Source organism: Ailuropoda melanoleuca, chromosome 16, assembly GCF_002007445.2.
Source record: "Ailuropoda melanoleuca isolate Jingjing chromosome 16, ASM200744v2, whole genome shotgun sequence".
In the NCBI taxonomy this organism is placed as follows: Eukaryota; Metazoa; Chordata; class Mammalia; order Carnivora; family Ursidae; genus Ailuropoda; species Ailuropoda melanoleuca.
The window spans coordinates 37,461,490-37,483,965 of record NC_048233.1 but is presented as its reverse complement, the minus strand read 5'-3'; the positions used below and the strand labels follow the sequence as shown (position 1 = coordinate 37,483,965).

Here is a 22,476-nt window from a genome sequence, read left to right as displayed (position 1 = left end):
AAATGCAAGTTGAGCAAACAGAGCCAGACACAAGGAGTATGTCTTTCATTTCTTTAAAGTATAAAAAAGAGCAGAACTAATCCATGTTGATGGAAGTCAGGAGAGTGGTTACCACTGGGGGGCCAGTGCCTAGAAGGGGACATGGGACCTTTAGAGGGCCGGTAAATGTTCTGCTCCTTGTTTGGGGTGACATTGCCCTTCTTTGGCTAATTCTCGTCTGTGCATGCTCCATGATTCTTGTCTCATGACTGCCTTTACGGGAATTTGTCATTTGGTTGGACAGAACTCAATTTTCTGTTTATGTAATTATTCATTTTACTTTCAATGTACATATTTGTCATGACGTTTTTTTGAGGTTCTGCAAAATGGCTGCTTCTCAGGACTTATTTCTGGAGACTGGCTTTTTCTCTCCAGGTAGTTCCACTGCTTTCTGATATTTCTTTCTTTTTCTTCTTCCTTCTTTCTTTCTTCCTTCCTTCTTTCCCTTCTTCCTTCCCTCCCTCCTTCCTCCCTCCCACCTCCCACTTCCCTCCTTTTCTTTCTTTCTTTCTTTCTTTCTTTCTTTCTTTCTTTCTTTCTTTCTTTCTCTTTTCTTTTTAATTCTTTTTAAAAGATTAAAAGAATAAGTAAATACTTGAGAGAGAGAGAGTGAGTGCAGGGGGGAGGGGCAGAGAGAATCTCAAGCAGACTCCATGCTGATCACAGAGCCCAATGCCAGGCTTGATCTCATGACCCTGAGATCACAACCTGAGCCGAAACCAAGAGTCAGAGGCTTAGCCAACCGCACCACCCAAGTGCCCCTCTGATATCTCCTTCTGATAAGAGTTGGGTTCTTTGCTCATCCCCCTCTCTTCTGTGTGACCACCATTCAGCCTTACTTATGACGTTGTTCTGCCTTGGTGTACTCTGTTACTGTGGTGATGAAAAAAGAGGGAGAGATTGCCTTTAATAAAAAGAGTAGCTTTCTTATTGGGGCAAAATCATGATGCCATCGTTCTTCCCGTGTAACTTAGAAGCTCACCAATTAGCTGCTTGGCACCTTCTGCCCGGGAATGTCGATGCCATATTCAGCCAATCTGAATGACCTTCTCCATCATGTCACACTCACCAAACATACCTGTGAATATAAGCCTGCTTCCCAAAGCTTCCTCACAGGCGGAGACGATGACAAGGCCCAGATCGAGTTTTGATCCACTTGATTTTCGCTTTAAATTTCACAGGTAGGTATTCTTTTGGCGGACATTATAAATCATTCACATTCTCCACAATTACCTCTGGCACATCAAAAACACCAAGTTTCGGAACCTGTCAAGGTGGGCTATGTGGATGTTATGAAGGCGGCCGTAGCTGGAGAGTCCAGCCTCCAGCTTTCCCCCAGACGTACCAAACAAACAAACAAACGTTGATACTTAATGGGGAAATGCATATTCTGCTTGTGCAAATGGAGCTGAGGTGCTCAGGGCCTTCTCAGCAAAGGAGATTTGGAAGAGAGGAATTTAGATGTCCAACTGCTTCAATAACTATAATCGAGTAAACGAAAAAATTCTGCTTTTGGGTAAATGTGGACAGCTGCCACAATAGCATGTTTTCCATCATCCTGCTGTTTCTGTAAAGTAGGAAATGTCAGCGAGCAGACTCATCCCCCAGCAACTTGTTCAGATCTGCCCCTAACCTCTTCTTCACAACAGCTTCCAAGGAAACCTTCCTTGGTTTCCCACCACGTATTTCTTTTTTTTTTTTTTTTTTTTTTTAAATATTTTATTTATTTATTCGACAGAGATAGAGACAGCCAGCGAGAGAGGGAACACAAGCAGGGGGAGTGGGAGAGGAAGAAGCAGGCTCATAGCGGAAGAGCCTGATGTGGGGCTCGATCCCATAACGCCGGGATCACGCCCTGAGCTGAAGGCAGACGCTTAACCGCTGTGCCACCCAGGCGCCCCTCCCACCACGTATTTCTATCACGATGCAAGTAACAACCTGTCAAAGCTGCTCTCTGGAGAGAGTGATTATTATTACCGGGTTTTCTTTTGTTTTGAATTTTGTTTTTCCCTATAGTTCAAAACTCCTTTGAGTGGTCTCCAGTTGTGTACCGAGGTTGCCAATCAAAGTCTCCGCCCAGGATGTTCCCCCACAACATGCCAGCTTCAAGTCCCAGGGGGCTTTGAGAAGCCCGGGCCTGCAGACTGGCGGCTCCTTCCACGCAGCAGCAGGGGACCTCGGAGAATAAGGCAGGGCTGAGCCAAGAGCAGGTCCTCATTTGCAGGACCCGCCGGACTCTGGTGCAGCCAGGCTCAGGGGAGCCACATAATTAGTCCAAACATCATTGTGGTGAGGGCACCTCTCCAGCTCTGTTTATTTTGTACATAAACCTAGCTTCGGTTCCATTCGGTTCAACAGACATTTGTTAAACATCTGTGCTGTGTCAGATCATGGCCAAGGCGCAAGGACAGCAAGGATGAATTACACATGATTGGGACTCACTGCGATACTCTTTTCCAGCTTTATCATTCCTGAAGCAACTTTCCAGGTCTCAGCTCATCTCAGTCAACCTTGTGAAATCAAACGGTGCATGTGCTCTTACGGTATTCCCATTTTACAAACGAGGAAGTTGAGTCTGAAAGACCCGGTCACTTCCCCAAGATTATACAGTTAATAAATGGAAGTTCTGCCACCACAACCCAGAAAGTTGATTCGTTATTCGGTGTTCTATTTTACCACATCACCTTTTTTTTCCTTTAACACATTGCCATTCGGCATATGATTGAAGGATGTTTCAGACTCTTCGTCTGTGCTGAGATGCTACTTTCCTTGCTTATAATTCACCGTTATGAATGCCATGGATAAAAGAAGCCATACTATTGTCACTTAATTCTAAGAGATAATTGTCAGCCCTGACCATTCAAGTGTTTTCTCCCAAATTATACTTTTATTTGCATACAATTCTCTTTGGTGAGTCAGCTATTTGGTCAACAAGAAATGAGGAAGATCTAAAAATCTTCTTGTACTGGAATTTTCAATGCCTAAAATACCTATTCTCTTGCAAATATTTTGGTTCTTTTCTATATGCAATTGAAATTGAATTATATGCTGTCTTATATCCTATAATTATTTCGAATAACACTACGAATTCCTAGAGGAGAACAACCATATGATGGCTCTGGGAGTGTGGCCAGGACTAACAATATTTGCTGAATTTAAATTAGGGCTGACCCCTCTCCTCCCTAATGGGAAGCATTAGAGCTAATGGTAGAGCATGAGATCAGAGTGAGACAGCAGGGTGAGAGATCTGGTTCCACCACTAATCTTGGGCAAGTTACAGAAACCAACTCAGGCCCACTGCCCTCATTAGACAGTGGGGATGTTAATGACCGTCTCGTAGGGCCCTCATAAGAATTAAATGAGAAGTCTGGTGTATTGTAGTAAAAATGCAATAAATGTTGGGTCTTATTATCAAGCCCACTTTCTTGGATCTTTCCAGAAGTCCTCTGCCTTCCCCTATATGAATGCAATATTGCTTTTCACTGTCACAAGCTGAAAGGTCAGAGTTCCAGAGCAAATTATGCATAGAGCACCCACCACAGAGAGCCTTATATTTGCCGAAAATAATTGAACGAGTATTTGCAATAGTGCCGGCTGTCTGATAGAGAGAGTTTATTATTTTTTCTCTCAATTCCATTTTACTTTATTTTGTGTTAATTTTGTCTAGCAAATACTTATTCCTCCAAATCAGGTATTTCTTTGAATACTCAGATATTACCTTTATGAAAAGTGACCAATTAATTACTGCTACAGGAAATCATATTTTTTTTAAAGAACATAAAACAGGAGTCGGAACACTTCATATAATTCTCCAACCTGGGTTTGTTAAGCATTATCCATATTTATCAGGGAGATAAAATTAGCCCCAGTTTTGAGGGATGTAATAGCATTTAGGAATTCAATTAGATGATTCCCTTCAGGCTAATAATGAGCAAAACGGAAATTAGAGCACCTACCATTTATGACCAAAATTGCAAGAGGTAACCATGATGCTAGGAGCATGGCCTTGACACACTGAATTTCATAAAACGAGTTTTCATCTGCTTACTTCATTCCTAAGGCTGAGAATTTCAGAGCATTAAAAAAAAAGAAAGTCTGTTTATTTCTTTTCTCTTTACATAATTATGACAAACCATCCTTTTGCAATGTCGCAGGCTCCTCACTACAATGGATTTATTCTTTGAGCAGAAATGTCATTTACCAGTAAGATTATGGATGACATTCTCTGTTTCTTTACATCTTTTCTGTATTTCCAATTTTTCTACATCGAGTATGTCATACTTCCAGGATTAAGGAAAAAAGGGCTTTAGTTGTTCTTTTTGTTTTTCTTTCTCACGGAAAAACACATGGACACATGGTGGTGTGGGACAGAGGCTCCTGCCACCTTCACAAAGGCGGATCTAAAAATGCGCTGAGAGAGAAGGATTCACAGCTGTTGGGAGTTGACCCCAAAGAAGGATGTTGAGCCTCAAATCTGGGAGTGTGGACAATCGGTCAATAGGAAATACATGATTGACTAGTACGCCTCTCATTCTAGCTGGGCTGGCACGGCTCTGGCAGCCTTAACGTATGGCTATAATCCTCAGACTAAAGAATAGTGCCTGGCACATAGTAGGTGCTCAGTAAATACCTGCCAAATAAAGGATTGTAGTGCTAAACAGAACAAATCAGGGCAAATTGGAGTCACTTGGTACCTGAGAAATCAGGAGGGTTTTGCTCTCTGAAACTAGAGTCCCCAGATATTAAATAGGAATCACAATAAAGCAGAAACATTGATGCATATGACTTAGTCCCAGGTAACTTTAAACAATTGCAAGTACTCATTGTGCTTTTTCTTATCACAAAAACATTGTGAAAAAAAATAGAAAATGCAGATAAGGAAAGAGAAGACAATTCTAGAAACCTACCATTTTTTTTTTTAAGATTTTATTTATTTATTTGACAGTGAGAGAGACAGCCAGCTAGAGAGGGAACACAAGCAGGGGGAGTGGGAGAGGAAGAAGCAGGCTCCCAGTGGAGCAGGGAGCCCGATGCGGGGTTCCATCCCAGGATCCTGGGATCAGGCCCTGAGCCAAAGGCAGACGCTTAACGACTGAGCCACCCAGGCGCCCCTAAAAACCTACTGTTACGATGTAAGTATTTGCTCTTTCAGATGACCTTCAAAAGTAAAAAAAAAAAGGTGAATTCTGTTTATGGAATTTCATCTCAACTAAATGAAAAACGAAAGAAACAACCTATGCAGCCTTTGTCCTTGAAGACAGGAGATAGAGCAGAGAGTGAGTGAGAATTGCGCAAAGAGTTGCCCCATTCTGGGCTCTCCCTGGAGAGGGCATGGGGGTAACTGACTAGCCTGCATTTCTAGCCAAGGTGGCTTCCTGCTTTTGAGAACCAAGCCCCCTGGAGTTCAGAGAGCAGGGGCTGGAGCCTAAATCTTCATCCAGAGAGCAGCATAGTACTGGGTGAGAGACCTGGTTCTACTACAAATCCTGAGCAATTTACAAAAACCAACTGGATGAGGCCAAAAGAAAAACAGGCTGTTATAGGAACAGAATACACTTCCAGAGCTGGTGGGCAAAGGGATGTGTTTCCTGTGGGCCGAGGCTCCAGTCACACTGTAAAAACCCTCTGCACAGGGCTGCCCCCAAAGTGAGGGGGCCTCTGCATAAAGTTCCCATGTGCAACAGGCACCTGAAGAGCTGGAGACCCCTGGGAGCTGTCCCTGAAGAACACCGGATGCACCCCCAGGTGAAGACAGGAGGCCATGATAGATATCGGCTGGTGTCCCAACTACGCCTGCTTACAGCATGGGTTGCTAGAATCCAAGGAGACACGCAATGGGCAAGCCCTTCATCGGATATAAAGTGCCATGAAAGGGTTCATTTTTAGTAAAAAGGGCTCTGAATCATACACTAGTGCTGCAACCATCTCTTGTCTCCTATCTCTGAGGCCTTAAGTCTTCGATTACAACCAGAGAAAGCCCTGAGATTTCATCAACCGAAATCCCTGCCCCCAGGTCGGTTACTCGCAGACTCAGCCAGACACCCGCATGTTCACCCCTGCCTCAGCACACAGGATTCAGAATCAACCCACTTTCTACTATCCGCTGGAGTCACTGAATGGTCAAAAATACCAAAAGATTGTGCCATGTGGAAAAGTCCAGAAGAATATCTATCTGTCCTATTTTAAACTCCTGAGAAGGCAACTCAACCATCTGTCTTGGCAACCATTCCAGCCTGGAGCCACCCCGTCAGAAACATCTCTTTTCAGTTGAATCTAAATCCTTCAAATGGAGCCTCAAGCTAATTTCATCCCCTTCCATTTTCAAATAATTTGGAACACAGTTGTTTACCATCTGGATTATAGGATTACATAATGTTGCAGGGTTATGGCGAGCAGTGAATGAAATAATTCATGTAAAACACAGAGCTCGGGATCTAGCACATTATAATAGCTCAACACATATTTATTATTACCATCATTCCACGCACTCGGACTCTTGCAGTCATAAGGACGTGAACGCAACTCAAAATAATTTAAGAAAAAAAAAGGGGGGGGTGGAGAATGTAATTAGAAAGAAAGTAAAAGTGTGTGGTGGCGTTCAGGTACTACCGGATCCAGGACCCTAGTCATTTCGCAGGGCTCCTCTTTCCCTCTCTTCTCTTCTTTCTGACAAGCTTTTTGAAGTATAGAGAGCAGACTATCAACCAGCAGGCTCAGCTCAACGAAGCCTAGAATAGGTTCCCCATTCCTCAGCTTATTTATCAAAAATTTACTGAATGCCAAGCAAGCGTCAAGCAGAGTTCCAGAAGCTAAGAATAGAGCAGTGTCCAAGACATAACATTTCTGCCCTTGTGGAACTTCCCTTCTAACGAAAAGAGAGGATCTGGCAGGATCGGTGAAAGGATGTAGAGAAAGTTCCTTCCACAACATAAGGTCACACCTTATGCCCTAAATTAAGGTAAATGCTTAGCTTTTTCTTCTCAAATCCACGTAAACCCACCCCTTTCAAAACTCCTTTCCTCTTGCCAAATGGGCAGCATCTCAAAATCAGGCCTTCAAATAGATGCGACTGTGTGGCTTTTGACTGCATTTGGTTTTTCTGCTGGGTAATCTTTGCACGTGTTTCTGCGATGCCCCTGGAGCTACTCATCTGAGTCCGCGTTTGAGTCCCTTTTCTTTTGACACTTCTTTCCTAGGACATACAGGACCTTCTCCCACCTTCCTGGTTTCCTTTGAATAGGATGTTATTTCCTTAGTAAAACGTTGCAAAAACCTGTTTGTTAGTCATTGAGTAAGTATTCCTCTGAGCAATCCCAATTCCATTTCTCTGTGTTTAATCCTTGTGCTGTAAAAAGGAAGGCTGGAGACCCAGGCTTTTTGAGAAGCCCAGGAAGTGTGGCCTAACTTTGGAAACTTTCAACTTCAGCCTCTCCTGATTGCTCACAGTGAGGAAGCTTTCCTAGAGCATGTCAGGTGGCATTCTTCTTAGGATAAAATTCCTGAAACAAGCTGCTTTCACCTGAAAAAAAAATCTTGATTTATCAGTGCTATTTCAGATTTAGTCTACAAACAGGCTGACTAAATTAACAATGCATACAGTTCTATTTAAATTTGGCAATGGGCGGGTAGGTTGTTGCAGCATCAGTTTTATTTTTTAAGTCCTATTACAAGTTACGTGCCATGCTCCTACCTGTGTTCTCAATTTGGTCTGCCTTCAGTCTCCCTATCCCTTCTGCTTTAGTTAGTTATCTCTTGTCAGGGCAGTAATTTTTTTTTAATCCAGATATAATGGACAAACGGGCCATCTGGCTCAGTCAAATCCCATCGTTAAAACTGATCTTGGAATTAAACAAAAACGTATTTTTAATCGAAAAGCTCATCAACCCCGAGCCCTCCACCTTGTATTTGTCCACCTGCGCTTTTTTTCGGGGGGAGGGGGTGTCCGCTCCGATTGCACCTCTCCTAGCCTCTTAGACCAAAGCACGCTTGAGTCAGACGCCGGCCCGCCTCTTGGGAGGTATGAAGAACCTCCGCGCAGGGGACCCCTCTAGGGTCAGTCCCTACCCGGCATGAACACATTTACCTCCACCCCCAGCCCCATTCCAACCCCCTAAGAAAAGAGGGAAAAAGTCTGGCTCCGGATTTTTTTTTTTTTTTTTTTAAGCTTAATACCCTTATCTTTGCATTCCAGCCAGAAGGTCGGCCCCAAGCCTTCTTTCCTGTGCTTCTCCTTTTCGGATTGGGCACCATCCTTGATGCCGCCTCCTGAGTTAGAAAGGGATAGAACTTTCCCAGGGAGGTGGCGGCGTGTCTGCGCAGCGCCTTCCCGGTTCCTTCCTCCAGAGATCCTGGTCGCACCGGAGGGAAAGTGCCCATTTCCCTACACACACACACACACCCCACACGTGGGCGGAGACGGAAGGCGACTTCTGTGTTTATTTTCTAGACCTTTAAAACCAGCTGCACTTAGCCCTGCGGAAGCCCCCTTGGCCCTGGCCCAAAGAAAGCAACGAGAGGTCGGGGAGCTCAGTGGACCCGGGCGGCCGCGACAAGTGGGGTCTTCAAGTGAGAGACTCTCCTTTCCTGGCTGGGCGTGCCCCCTGAACCCCCCGCCCCACCACCCCGTTCGGGGCTGGACACACGCACACAGCGGGTGGGAACGGGTGAGCCTCGGGTGTGCACCCCGCTCCGCCGCGTCCCTCCCCGGGGAGGCGGGAGGTGGCGGCGAGGCCCCGGGGTGGGGGCGAGAGGGATGCCGGCCGCCGCTCCGATTGGCTGCGCCGCCGCCCCCTCCCGCGCCGCGCGCCCCCCGCCGTGCGCCCAGCCTGCTCCCGCCCGCAGCCTCGGAGCTGCTTCCAGCCGGAGGGAGGACGCGCAGGGGCGGGACCGTCTCCCCGCCCCGCAGCCGACCCCGCGCACGGGGATAAAACCCGGGCGGCGGCGCGCGGGAACCCCGGGTCCTGCTAGCTTCGGAGCGCGGGGAGGCGGGGCCCGGACCCAGCCGCTGCCGGCGCCCCCGCCCCTCGGACCCGGCTCCCGGAGTGCGGCTCCCCGCGCCCGGACGCGCGACGGCCAGGGCGCCGAGGCGGTACCTTTAGCCGAGCAATGAAGAGAGCCCGGGAGAACCCACCGGAGCCGACCGAGACGTTTCCTGCGTCCGGGGTGGCTGCTGCCGCCGCGGCTGCTTGAAACTCCCCAAAGTTGAGAGCCAGCGAGAGGCTGCCGCCCGCCGGGAGCAGGAGGGAAAGGAGCTCGGAAGATGCCAGAGTGACGGACAGAGACAGACAGACTCACAGACCTTCAGAAGACACCACCGTCGGCGGCCTATCCCCGGAGCCAGTGAGGCTTTTCAATTCTGTGAGTTGTTTTCCGGATGGGTGGCTTCCTATGCATTTCCATTTGTTTGTAGGATGCGTTTGTGTATTTCTGTGTCTGTTGGAGGAGTTTAAAAAACGACGCAGCCTGCACGTTAAAAAAAAAAATACTGAATTTCTGATGTTGAGACGGTTGTATTGATAGAGTGTGACTGTAAATGTCTGTAAGCAGGAGTAGCCCAGGAAAAAATTGCATTTAACAGTAAAAAACCATCATAGGCTCCCCAGCGTGACACAAAACCTGCATTTCAAAAGTTATTGAAAAGAAAGGAAGCTATGACTCTTAAGGGTTAACTGGTGGTAGTTAACTTTGCTTTCCCCCCCCCTTTCAAATATTGATTGTTTACCAGGTTCACTGTTGGGAGGCTGAGCTGGTGGAAAGGCGCCAGGAAGAGACTTGGAGACGACCATAATGTCTTTACGTTTACACACGCTGCCCACCCTGCCTGGAGTTGTCAGACCAGGCTGCAGGGAGCTGCTGTGTTTGTTGGTGATCACGGTGACCGTGAGCCCTGGTGCCTCCGGGGTGTGCCCCACCGCCTGCATCTGTGCCACGGACATCGTGAGCTGCACCAACAAAAACCTGTCCAAGGTACCTGGGAACCTTTTCAGACTGATTAAGAGGCTGGATCTGAGCTATAACAGGATCGGGCTTCTGGATGCTGAGTGGATTCCAGCATCATTTGTTAAGCTGAACACCCTAATTATTCGTCATAACAACATCACCAGCATTTCCACAGGCAGTTTTTCCACAACTCCAAATTTAAAGTGTCTTGACTTATCCTCCAATAAGCTGAAGACCGTGAAAAGTGCAGTGTTCCAAGAGTTGAAGGTTCTGGAAGTGCTGCTGCTTTACAACAATCACATTTCCTATCTCGATCCCTCAGCTTTTGGAGGGCTCTCCCAGTTGCAAAAACTCTACTTAAGCGGAAACTTTCTTACACAGTTTCCCATGGATTTGTATACTGGAAGGTTCAAGCTGGCAGAGCTGATGTTTCTAGATGTTTCTTATAACCGAATCCCCTCCCTGCCAATGCACCATATTAATTTAGTACCAGGAAAACAGCTGAGAGGCATCTACCTTCATGGAAACCCATTTGTCTGTGACTGTTCCCTCTATTCGTTGCTGATCTTTTGGTATCGCAGGCACTTCAGCTCAGTGATGGATTTTAAGAACGATTTTACCTGTCGCCTGTGGTCTGACTCGAAGCACTCCCATCAGGTGCTTCTGCTCCAGGATAGCTTTATGAATTGCTCGGACAGCATCATCAATGGCTCCTTCCGTGCACTTGGCTTTATTCATGAGGCTCAAGTCGGGGAAAGGCTGATTGTCCCCTGTGACAGCAAGACTGGCAATGCAAATACCGATTTCGTTTGGGTCGGCCCGGATAACAGACTGCTGGAGCCGGATAAAGAGCTGGAAAACTTTCACGTGTTTCGCAATGGAAGTCTGGTTATAGAGAGTCCTCGTTTTGAGGACGCTGGAGTGTATTCCTGTATCGCCATGAACAGGCAGCGCCTGTTAAACGAGACCGTGGACGTCACCATCAACGTGAGCAATTTCACCGTGAACAGATCCCACGCCCATGAGGCATTTAACACTGCTTTCACCACACTCGCCGCCTGCGTGGCCAGTATCGTTTTGGTACTTTTGTACCTCTATCTGACGCCGTGTCCCTGCAAGTGTAAAAGCAAGAGACAAAAAAATATTCTCAACCAAAGCAGTGCCCATTCGTCTATTCTCAATCCCGGCCCTGCTGGTGACACCCCTGCTGACGAGCGGAAGGCAGGGGCCGGGAAAAGAGTGGTGTTTTTGGAACCCCTGAAGGATACTGCCGCAGGGCAGAACGGGAAAGTCAGGCTCTTTCCCAGTGACACGGTCATAGCCGAGGGCATCCTGAAGTCCACGAGGGTGAAATCCGACTCCGATTCGGTCAATTCCGTGTTTTCAGACACACCCTTTGTGGCGTCCACTTAATTTTGTGCCTGTCCCTGTATGCTGTAGTAATTTAATCACGCCATACTTCACTTTCTGTGCAGTCTGCAAAATAAACAGCAGGACAGAAATGGTGGTGTTTTTGTTTTGCAGTGCAACCAAATGGCCTCTTTAACTGATTACTAGGAACTGTGGTCAGGTGCGCTTTGGTTCCTCAATGTGCCAGAGGAAGATGGGGTTGTTTTCCGAAGTTTAAGTTCTAGATAACAGTCTCTTAGTTTTTAGTGCCCCTGGATAATTTCGAAGCTGGTCTGGAGGTGACCTTGTCTTTTTGTTCAGGATTCTTGAAAGAAAGAAAAAATTTCACGTATTGGTGTTCTTTAAAAAAGAGTCTTTACTGACTTCTTAGGACCAAAGTTATTTTAAAGAAAAGCATTAGTGTCCTATTTCATTTTTTAAAAGATGTAGAGGGAAGAACCAAACGGCACTTATAAAGCACAAAGTAAGGTTAGATCTGGGAGTAATTCAGCTCATTTCATCGTTCGAGACCACAGTAAACAGACTACTCTGATAAAATTTGCTGGATAATGCCACATCCCAAATGGTGTTAGATAAACAGTGCAATCAAGGTACATTTGTTTGTCCTCTTTCCATTCTGTACATTCTTATCCTTGCACAAAAGATCCTACTAAAAGTTGGAAGTTATCATCATTTGTTGCCATAAACACGTAGGTGTCAATACCAAAATGTCCGAGTAACTTCTTAAACCTTTGTTCTAGCTGGTATTTGTTCATATGCTCGTGTGTATGTAAATCAAATTATATGAACTATTAAGGAGATTCTACTGTACTGTGCTTTGGACATTTGAATTAATATAAATATATGTATTCTGTGACTTGATGTTCTGTTGTATTTGGCTATTTAAAAACATAAATCTGAGATGTTTTATGTGATCATATTGTTCTGCTTTGTCTAAAGCACTCTCTCTAGCAAATATCTCTCCAGATTGTTTGGAGTTACGACATAGAGTTCATCTTCTAAAGTGTTCTACCCGACTGATGTCTTCTGTACGACACTTTAACCCTTATGCCCTTCAGCTGGGTGTGGAGGACACCGAAGACCCGATTCGGCAGCACACTGAGGGCCCAGGCGACCTCCTCCTTGTTCCCATCTCTGCTGTGAGGTGACCGAGTACTCCTTCTGGGCCTCGATTTCCTCAGCTATAAAATGAGGATGGCAGGCAAGGTGATGTTTTAGGTTCCTTCCCACACTGGAAGTGATGATGTCCGGGTGGCCTTGGCCACCGCAGACTGGTACGGGCTCTCGGAAACTGTCCCACATACCGATGGAATACAGGAGTGGGGTTAGGATAGACTAGCCTAGAGCTGCATAGCCCGAAGGAACATTTTGGACCATCACGTCCAGCTCCTTCTCTTTCTCAGGGACAAATGAAGCCCAGAGAAGATCGTGGGTTATCTAAGACCACACAGTGAATTAGTGACCAGGATGGAAGGAGGGCTCAGGTACAGGATTCTTCCTGGCAAGGACAAGAGAGTCAAAGAATGGTTATTTTTAACGGTGGGCATGGAGAAAGAGACAAAGAATGAGACAGAAGAATGGTCAGAAAGTGGCAAAGGAAAATCAGGGCTGTGTTGTCCCTGGGGCTAAGAGAGAAGACAATTTGCAAAAGATGGAAATGGGCAATGGTGACAAAAAGCGAAGGAGATGAGAAGGGAAGACTAACAATGGTGGGTTTGGGGAAACAGTGGACATTTGGTGACAGCTCTGTAAGTGCCAAGCCAGGCTCCCGTGGCAGACACTGGTCAGCAGGGGGTTGAGGAGTGAGTGCATGGCCCGGTTCTGTACCCCCACAGATCAGGATGCAGAGCCACTACTCAGGAGTGTTGAAAATTCTTTGTTGCGTGGTGTGAAAAAATCCCTGCCTCTGCCTTTAAAACATACACCTCGCCAATTAGATAAGATCCTTTAGACCCAAAGCTATTATAGGCAAACGTTTTATTCCTGTTCCTGCCATTTCATTAATTAGGAAGAATTCTGTGATCTGTATGACCTTTGAAGTCCTCACTCTTTCTTCGTACCTGGAGAAACTCACTCAAAGATGCTGTGATCTGTCGAGCTTCACGCAGCTAGTCTGGACACAAGGAAAATCTCTTGAACCACTGATACTCCCCGGCCATAGGCAGAGCTGCCTGCAGGGGCCGTGATTACCCTGACTTTGAGCGTGCCAAAAAACAGGGCCATACCTGGGCAGGGAAGTTACAGAGAGGGTCTCTGAATTGCACCTTTTCTGGACAGGATCCCTAGGGTCCTTCAGCCCTCAAAAGCCTTGATCCTAGGAAACGTGTGTTGCATTTGGCAGAATAACATAGACAGTGCTTGGAGTAGGGAGTTTGTGGAGCCCAATCTTGGCTGGTCCTAGTATGTTTCAGGTAAATGACAGGCTGAGCTGAGATCAAAACTAACATATGCATAATCACAATGAAAACAAACAAACAAAATCCTGAATACTGAAAAGCAAAGCTGTATTTTGAACAAAAGTAGGATGGCATGGTGGTGAAAAAGCATGGAACTGAATGTTACGATGTGGAATTCTTTTTTTTTTTTTTAAATTTTATTTTATTATATTATGTTAATCACCATACAGTACATCCCCAGATTCCGATGTAAAGTTTGATGCTTCATTAGTTGCGTATAACACCCAGTGCACCATGCAATACGTGCCCTCCTTACTACCCATCACCAGTCTATCCCCTTCCCCCACCCCCTCCCCTCTGAAGTCTTCAGTTTGTTTCTCATAGTCCATAGTCTCTCATGTTTCATTCCCCCTTCTGATTACCCCCCTTTTCTTTATCCCTTTCTTCGATGTGGAATTCTAAGTTCTTAGTTATATCTTTTTTTTTTTTTTTGGTAGCAGCCTGACCACATGTATTTTAAATATAGGAACAGAACTAATTTGTACCTTAAATTTGTCCTACTCAAAAATTTTATATAATTTTCCTTCCAAGTAATAATCTGGATTATGTAACTAGGTTATTCTTTTAAGATACTTAGTATTTTTTATTGTAGAGTTGTGAGAGAAGTGGATACGCATTGAAGAAATCCAGAAAAAATCAAAGATGTGAAATTTTCCTGGGCTTAGAGTATTTTTCACTATAATTAGAAGATACTAGTTTTATGGCAGTGGACTCGATAGATAATCATGAGTTTAATTTCTTAACTACACTTTTTCTTAAGATTTATAATCTGAGGGGCTCCTGGGTGGCTCAGTTGGTTAAGCCTCTGCCTTTGGCTCAGGTCATGATTCTAGGGTCCCCACATCATGGTGTGTGTGTGGGGGGGGTGTCCCTGCTCAGTTGGGTGTCTGCTTCTCCCTCTCCTCCTGCCCCTCTCCCCACACCATGTCTCTTGTGTGCATGATCTCTCTCTAATAAATAAATAAATAAAATCTTTAAAAAAAAAGATTTATAATCTGAAAGAATGACCTGAGACAGTTTCTTATTAGAATCAACTTCTGCATTAATCCTCCTTGTTTGGCCTGTAGAGATGTAAATATGTTTATTTTTGGCTTTAATTGCATGAATTATTTGCCCAGAAAAAAATGTTTGTTTGTTTGTTTTAATTTTTCCAAATAAACATTCTCCTAAGTGTTCATCACAAGGGATATAGGTGGAAACCAGAGACAGGAAGATATATAATCAGTCCAAATTCTAAAAAAGACATCTGATTTGGGATTAACCTGCTAAGCACTGTTAAAACAGGATATAGCCTAAACATCCTGTAACATCATTGGCTTTTCCTTTGCCATAACTGCTGCTTGATTATTGTCCCCTTTTGGGGTATCATCTAGTGTTTACCAAGTGATCTAGCAATAGGTCTGACACCAGGCTTCTTGATAGAATCACAGGGGAAAGGTAGATAAACAGGGTTTCTAGCAGCTACCCTCTACACACTCCCCAGCCAGAGATTCTGACTGAGATTTGGGGTAAGGCCTTCCCATCATATTATTAAAAATTTTTTTTCTCATAATTCTGATTCTTCCTATTTTGATGAAATATATCCTAAACTGGACCACAGCAAATGTTGTGGTTAGGGCTGTGTCAAAATAGATTATTATTACTTGCTAATGGATTTATTAATAAAAAGAAGAATTTTAGCGCTCTCTTAAAAAAAATTCTAATGTGTTGGAGAAACAAGGGAGTTGCTTCTCTGATACCAAATGAACTCTAGGGTCAGTTGTTGGCTGTAATTTATGATTTATATTTTTCCAAATTTTAAAATATAAGAATAATTATTTCGAGATGACTCGATCTCTGATTCTCTCATTTTTAAAACTTTTTGGTTTGAAAGCAGCTACAACAGGTCTGTAACAATAAACTTCAGAGCTTCCGATTTGATTATATTATAGTGAAGTGAAGGCATGTTTGAGTGTAGATTTCATCCGCAGAAAACCAAACTCCTTTCCTTTTTCAGTATAATAGAATAATAGTTTTTAAAGAAATATTAAGATTCCTTTCATGGTTCTCTCATGGTTCTCTCATGGCTCCCAAGAGCCAGCCTACAAAGCCCTATTTTTATATTTTATAATAAGGTAGTGTGGAACGATGTTGGTTACTTTGCCCTTGCAAACATTATTGCACAGTAATATATTAAGAAGTAGAACTAAAAACTCATATGATAACACCCTGAATAATTTAGAGGACTCTGTGAAGGACCATTGTTGCTTGTGGATGGATTCCAGGGAAGAGATCCCTTCTATAGTGAGGACCAGAGCAGAGTATGGAAACATACAAACCCTTTGTAAATTATAAAATGCAATATATATATATATTGGGTTTAAGTTTTTAAGTACTTGCTAAGTGCCAGGCACACTATGAGAGATGGTGGCATTATCATTCCTTATCACAGAAGCCCTCAAAGATGGACAATATTCCACCCTGTCACAGATAGGAAACAGAGGCTCAAAAGGGATAAATAATTTTGCCAGACAACTTGGCTAATCAACCATTTTTACCATGAGAGTCATTTCAAAGATAACAGCACAGCAGTCTTGTAAGTGTTCTACCAATAGAACGACTTTGGAAAGCATAAGTCATGAGAAAACTTTCTATAGATGTAAACGTGATTGGATTAGTGCGCACGGCCAATCTGGGAGAAGAGGAATAGAAGGTTAGGGGATCGGAAGTCATTCAAACATAATAAAGGTAGGAATTTTTTTTCCCTGTAAAACACGATGTGTCACATGTAGCAAAATTGGAATTCTATGGGTTTAATAGACAAGGTCTCCTCCTGTCTACTGACTCAGTCTGGCTGCCCTTCATGCCTGAAGTTGCTTAATACACAAAAAATGAAAAATATCTGTTTTATCATTATAAATGACATTGAAGAAATTTAAATGAATAAATGATTCAATTACATTTTTTAAGGTTTAAAAGTGTTTTTTATTTTTTTAATTTTTATTTATTTATTTATTTTGTCAGAAATACTTCCTTGCGGCACCAGGAGTGATTGATTGACTGACTGATTATTATGTTCAGTTAGCCGCTGTACAGGACATCATTAGTTTTTGATGCAGTGTTCCATGATTCATTAGTTACATATAACTCCCAGTGCTCATTATAACACGTGCCCTCCTTAATACCCATCACCCTGTTACCCCCTCCCCTCTGAAACCCTCATTTTGTTTCCTGGAGTCCATAGTCTCTCATGGTTCATCTCCCTCTCTGATTTCTCCCCTTTCGGATTTCCCTCCCTGACCCTATGGTTGTCCGTGCTATTGCTTATGTTCCAAATATTAATGAAACCATATGATAATTGTCTTTCTCTGCTTGCCTTACTTCACTTAGCATAATCCCCTCCAATTCCATCCATGTCGATGCAAATGGTGGGTATTCATCCTTTCTGATGGCTGAATAATATTCCATTGTATATATGGACCACATCCTCTTTATCCATTCATCTGTTGAAGGGCATCTGGGCTCCTTCCACAGTTTGGCTGTTGTGGACATTGCTGCTATGAACATCGGGGTGCATGTGCCCCTTCTTTTCACTACATCTGTACCTTTGTGGTAAATACCTAGTAGTGCAAGTGCTAGGTCCTAGGGTAGCTCTGTTCTTAACATCTCGAAGAACCTCCATCCTGTTTTCCAGAGTGGCTCCACCAGCTTGCATTCCCACCAACATTGTAAGAGGGATCCCCTTTCTTCGCATCCTCACCAACATTTGTTGTTTCCTGTTTTGTTAATTTTTGCCATTCTAACTGGTATAAGGTGGTATCTCAATGTGGTTTTGATTGGAATTTCCCTGATGGCTAATGATGTTGATTGAGCATCTTTTCATGCATCTGTTGGCCATCTGTATGTCTTCTTTGGCAAAGTGTCTGTTCATGTCTTCTGCCCATTTTTTGACTGGGTTATTTGTTTTTTGAGTGCTGAGTTTGAGAAGTTCTTTATAGTTTGGATACCAGCCCTTTATCTGTAGTGTCATTTGCAAATGTCTTCTCCCATTCCGTGGGCTGCCTCTTAGTTTTATGACTGTTTCCTTGGCTGTGCAGAAGCTTTTTATTTTGATGAAGTCCCAGAAGTTCATTTTTGCTTTGTTTTTTAGTAAAAATGACCCAAATTTAGAGTAAATAGTCCTATTGGAGAGGATATCTGAGAATTTGTTTTATATTTCTGGACGAGTGGAAGGGACTATTCAGAGCCGGGGGTCCTTTTTCAACTAATTTTAAAATTAGATTTCTCAAAATAATTTTAAAATTATTTCACAAGACAGCCTTAGTAACTTATCTGATTAAACATCTCTATTAGGTGATATGTCAGCAGAGCACCAAATATATTCGCAGGGAATTTTGCAGTGTCTATAGAATCAAGTATAATGGGATCAAGGATCAAATCCTTGGTGATGAATAGCCGGTTATTGCCAAGAGATGACTGAGCATTGCTAGATACTGTGGGGGCCATAAATGATGTATAATTAACTACTCTCTCCCCATAAAGGAGTGCAACTGACAGAGGAAACATTATTAAACTAATTCAAGAGTAAAAGTTGATTTGTCCACTCATGACTATTCTGGCAAATAGGAGGTGGGAGAAGGAAGATAATTGGCAGAGACCTCTCTTTGACCAACTGGACTAACGCAGCACAAGTGTGAACTAGACGCCATCCCGTAGATGCCCTGAACCTTATGCTAGCAGGGACTCTTACCTTCCAAAAGCCTGTATGGGAAGGGGGTGGTGCAAGCTAGCTCACAGTGCTCTGTAAAGAATGTTGGGGGTTCTATCTAGAATTCTACTGCCCATCTATTCTCATTTTTAACCAAATCTAGAGGAGAGAGAGAGACCTAAACATTTCACATGGGTCCTCTCTCTGCACTCACAGATCCAAGACTCACCCTCACCACAGTTAGGGTGGGGGTATCCTAGCTGGGACAGGAGGAATGAAAATAAGAACAGTGACAATGATAATAGTTACAAGAGTAACATTTTTATGGGTAAGCTCCATGCTAAGGGCTTTACATATTTTTTCTCGCTCCTATGGGGGAAGTTACTATTTTCGTGTCCATTTTACAGATGGGAGAACTGAGGCTTAGGAATGTTAAGTGATTTGCTTAAAGAACACATGGTAAAGGAGTCAGGGTTTGAATCCAGTTTTGTCTGCATCCGTCCGGAACCTAGTCTCTTAATGTCTACACTGTACTGCTGTCTACACACCGTAACTACATTACTACACTGCTACATCGTAATAACGGTTCAGCTCTGTAGCAGGGCCTGGCTCATCATGCCTTCTCTGCCCCCCTGCCTCCTTGTATCTGCCTTCAGGTGACCCTTCCTTCGGGGGCATGGCTCTCCTTTCAGCATTCTGCTCTGGACCCTTGTCCTGCAGTGATCCCCGACCTTCCCCCACCAGCCCTGGCAGCTCCCTGCTTTGGCCCTTCACCAGTCAGCACTGGTTTACTTTCTGCCTCTCTTTACGTTCCCCGTATTCCTGACCAGATTCTCAGCTACTGGAGGATGTGTCTCCTATCTCTTTCTCCAGCACTTAGCACATAGTAGGTGTTTGCATGTCTCAGCTTTTCAATTATATTCATTCATTCCACACACAATATTGAATAGCTAATATGTGCCAGTCCCTGAGCTTGGCCCGGAGATCAACTATGGTCAAGCTGGTCCCAAATTTGGAAGACAGGCACAAGTACAGTTTTGTCATCAGGCACGTGTGCTGAGAGAGGAATGGCCCACAGACAGCGAGGTCAGTGCAAGTTTCCCAGGAGAAATAATGCCTGAGCCAAGGCTTCAAAGAGGTCTGTATATTCAGAAAGCCTAGTTTGTTGGACATGCTGGATGGCAAGGCTATGAGTGTACCCTGGTCCCTGGGCATTCGACTAAATTGGTTGTCAGAATCCAGGGCCCCGGGGCCCGCAGAACTGCCTTATAGTGGGACCCTTCGGCAGCTGGATCCCGAGGCCCTCAGGATGGGGTCCAGCATGAACCTTCCTGAAAATGCAGCTGTGATGTAGTCCTTTTTCATAGCTCTTCATGGAGAAAACATACTAAAATGGCTCATGTAAATGCTGATAGCATGTTTTGCTAGGCTAAAAAGAGATGGAAGTATTAGCTTCTTTTGTGTAACAATGTAGGCTTAACACGGTAATGATGAAATAATCCTACTTAATTCAGTTATCACTCTATAGACCAAGGAATGTCTTAGAGCTAATGTTTATCCAAGCTTCGCTGTAATTAAATTTACACTGCTAGCCTAGATATTGATTTGCCTAAGCTGGCTTTATAAGAGTGAATGATTTGGGTGGGAAGAGACAGAAAGATGTGATTTTCAAGCAAGAGGGGGGGAAAAATCCACAGCAGACTGACCTGGAGAATTAAATTACAACAATTCAGTCTGCCTGTTTTGTAATTCACGAATTACAAAAATTCGTGTGCATTTTTGCCCCAACTCTGCCTGCTTAAATACTTCTTGAAAGGCTTCATGCTTGGGCGAATCTTTCTTGACGTCTAGACTTGCAGAACTATTGCGCAGGGTTTTTAATTTTTTTTTTTCCTCAACTGTATTCCTTTTCCAAAGAAAAGCACCTTGCCTGAGGTGGAAACATAATGAAAGACCTGTGATGTGAAAGCTTAAAGGAAGTTGTTTACTTTTTTATTTGTTCTCAGTTTTTTAAAATATTTATACTTAATTACAACCTTAGGGAAGCCTTCAGCTCTCGATCTGACCTACTTCAAATCAGTGGAGAAATAACAAATATCTCCCCGAAGCCACCATCTATAATAACTTTGACTTTTTCCTAAAACCCAGAGGAAATGCAGTTCTTGATCTGGGGCCAAGTTTGTCAGGAGCTATTTATATTAATAAATATTATTCACCTAAGGATTCGATTGAAAAATCCCATTGCTAAATATTCTATATAATTTGTAATAAGGATCTTAAAAACGACCTTCGTTAGCGATAAAGGATGTAGTGATTTGATTGACAAATATGTTATTACTTTTTTTTTGCTCTTGTTAGTTCGTCAAGGAATCTTGGAATCTGGCAGGGCATTGGAAAATGAAATCCTCAGCAGCCTTGTACGGGGTCTGAGATTTTCCTGAAGAAGGAGACTCAGGCCTTGATCTTTAGGGACTTTTCTATATAGAATGATGAGGTGGCTGACTAACTCCCCTGCTATTCGTCATTCAGAATATTCTCAAGTTCTGCTTCGGTTTTGAGTACAGCGCACTCAGGAAGAATCATCCCCCAGTGGCATGAATCCCATACATCTCTTGAATCCTGCCGGTTGCCAGGATTCCCACCAGGCAGCAAAGCCTCTTCCCACAGGGTCTAAAGATTTAGAGGAGATGGAGGCAGAGGCATTTAGAAGAGGTTTTTCCTGACTACATCTTCATCTCTTCTACTTATTTCTGGAAAATTCTTGGAACATGTGTTTATTATCTGCTATCAACCGCCTTCAAGCGATGTAGCTGTACACACAGGGGCCCTCTGGCCCCAGCCCACACTCCCTCTCTCTCTCTCCCTCAGCCATTGTTGACCCTGGGTAAGAGCCAGGCACTGAGCACTTTACTATCTCTGGACATTCCCATGCAACGTGTTTATATTTGATCTAGAAACACCTTTGGGGTTGTTGCATAAACGTGGTCCTTCCCGTGGTCTTTCTCATTTCCATCAGACGATAAGCCCATCCTTCCAACTGCTCAGGCCCCAAACATTGGTGTCATCTTAGACTCTTCTTTTGCTATCACCCAATATCTGATCTGTGGGAAAATTCTCTTGGCTCTATCTTCAAAATATATCTGGAATCTGACCTCTTCTCCTAACCTCCGCCCCATCCCTGTCTAAGCCACCAGTATTCCTCTCTGGAGTTTTGCAGGAGGGCTGGCCGGTCCCCTTGTTCCACCTTGGCCCTCCTAGGGTCTGTTCTTAGAACTGCAGCCGCCACGACTCTTCCTAAAAGAAGGCCAGGTGTTCATGGCCTTTCTGCTCAGAACCTTAGGATTCACCGTCACTCAACCCCTGATTACTCCCTGGGGGCACATGTGAGATTATCGAAAACATTCCCAGGCCTGCCTCCATCCCCGGAGATCGTGATTCACTTGATTTTAACAGTTCCACGGTTAAGTCTACCGTGTAGCCGCAGTTGAGGCCTTACGGGAGGTCTGCAGGCCCTTACCACCGCCCCGGTTCTCTGCCTCATTTCCCACCTCTCCGTCCCGCACTCCACTCCTGCCCCCTTGGCCTCTGGGTACACCAGACGCACTCCTGCTTTGTGCTTCTGCTCTCTCTGCCTGGAATTCTCTTCCCGATTCCTGCTTGACTGGCTTTGCCTCTTTTGGTTCTTTGCTCAGTGTCTCCCTAATGAGACCTCTGACCCGGATATTGAAGGCTGAATTCCCCGCCCCACCCAACCCAGCCTTCCTAATCCCTTTCCCATTTTATTTTTCGCCATCGCCTTCATCGGCCTCTGACATCCTATATATTTTACTTACTATGTGAGTTCCACGAGGGCAGGAATTTTTATGAGTTTTGTTCCCAGTGCGAAGAACAGGACAAATAAATATTTGCAAATAAATATTCATCCAGTGACCAAAGCAGGCCTAG

The 22,476-nt window shown here is 44.2% G+C and overlaps 1 protein-coding gene across 1 annotated transcript; it reads left to right on the top strand.

Moving 5' to 3' along the window:
- Positions 1–8,878: 8,878 nt before the first annotated feature.
- On the top strand, positions 8,879–12,249 carry AMIGO2 (adhesion molecule with Ig like domain 2). Its single transcript, XM_002922286.4, has 2 exons — positions 8,879–9,396; positions 9,764–12,249. Exon 2 carries the CDS (start codon positions 9,826–9,828, stop codon positions 11,389–11,391), a length of 1,566 nt encoding a protein of 521 aa, XP_002922332.1. The 5' UTR covers positions 8,879–9,396; positions 9,764–9,825; the 3' UTR covers positions 11,392–12,249.
- Positions 12,250–22,476: the final 10,227 nt, after the last annotated feature.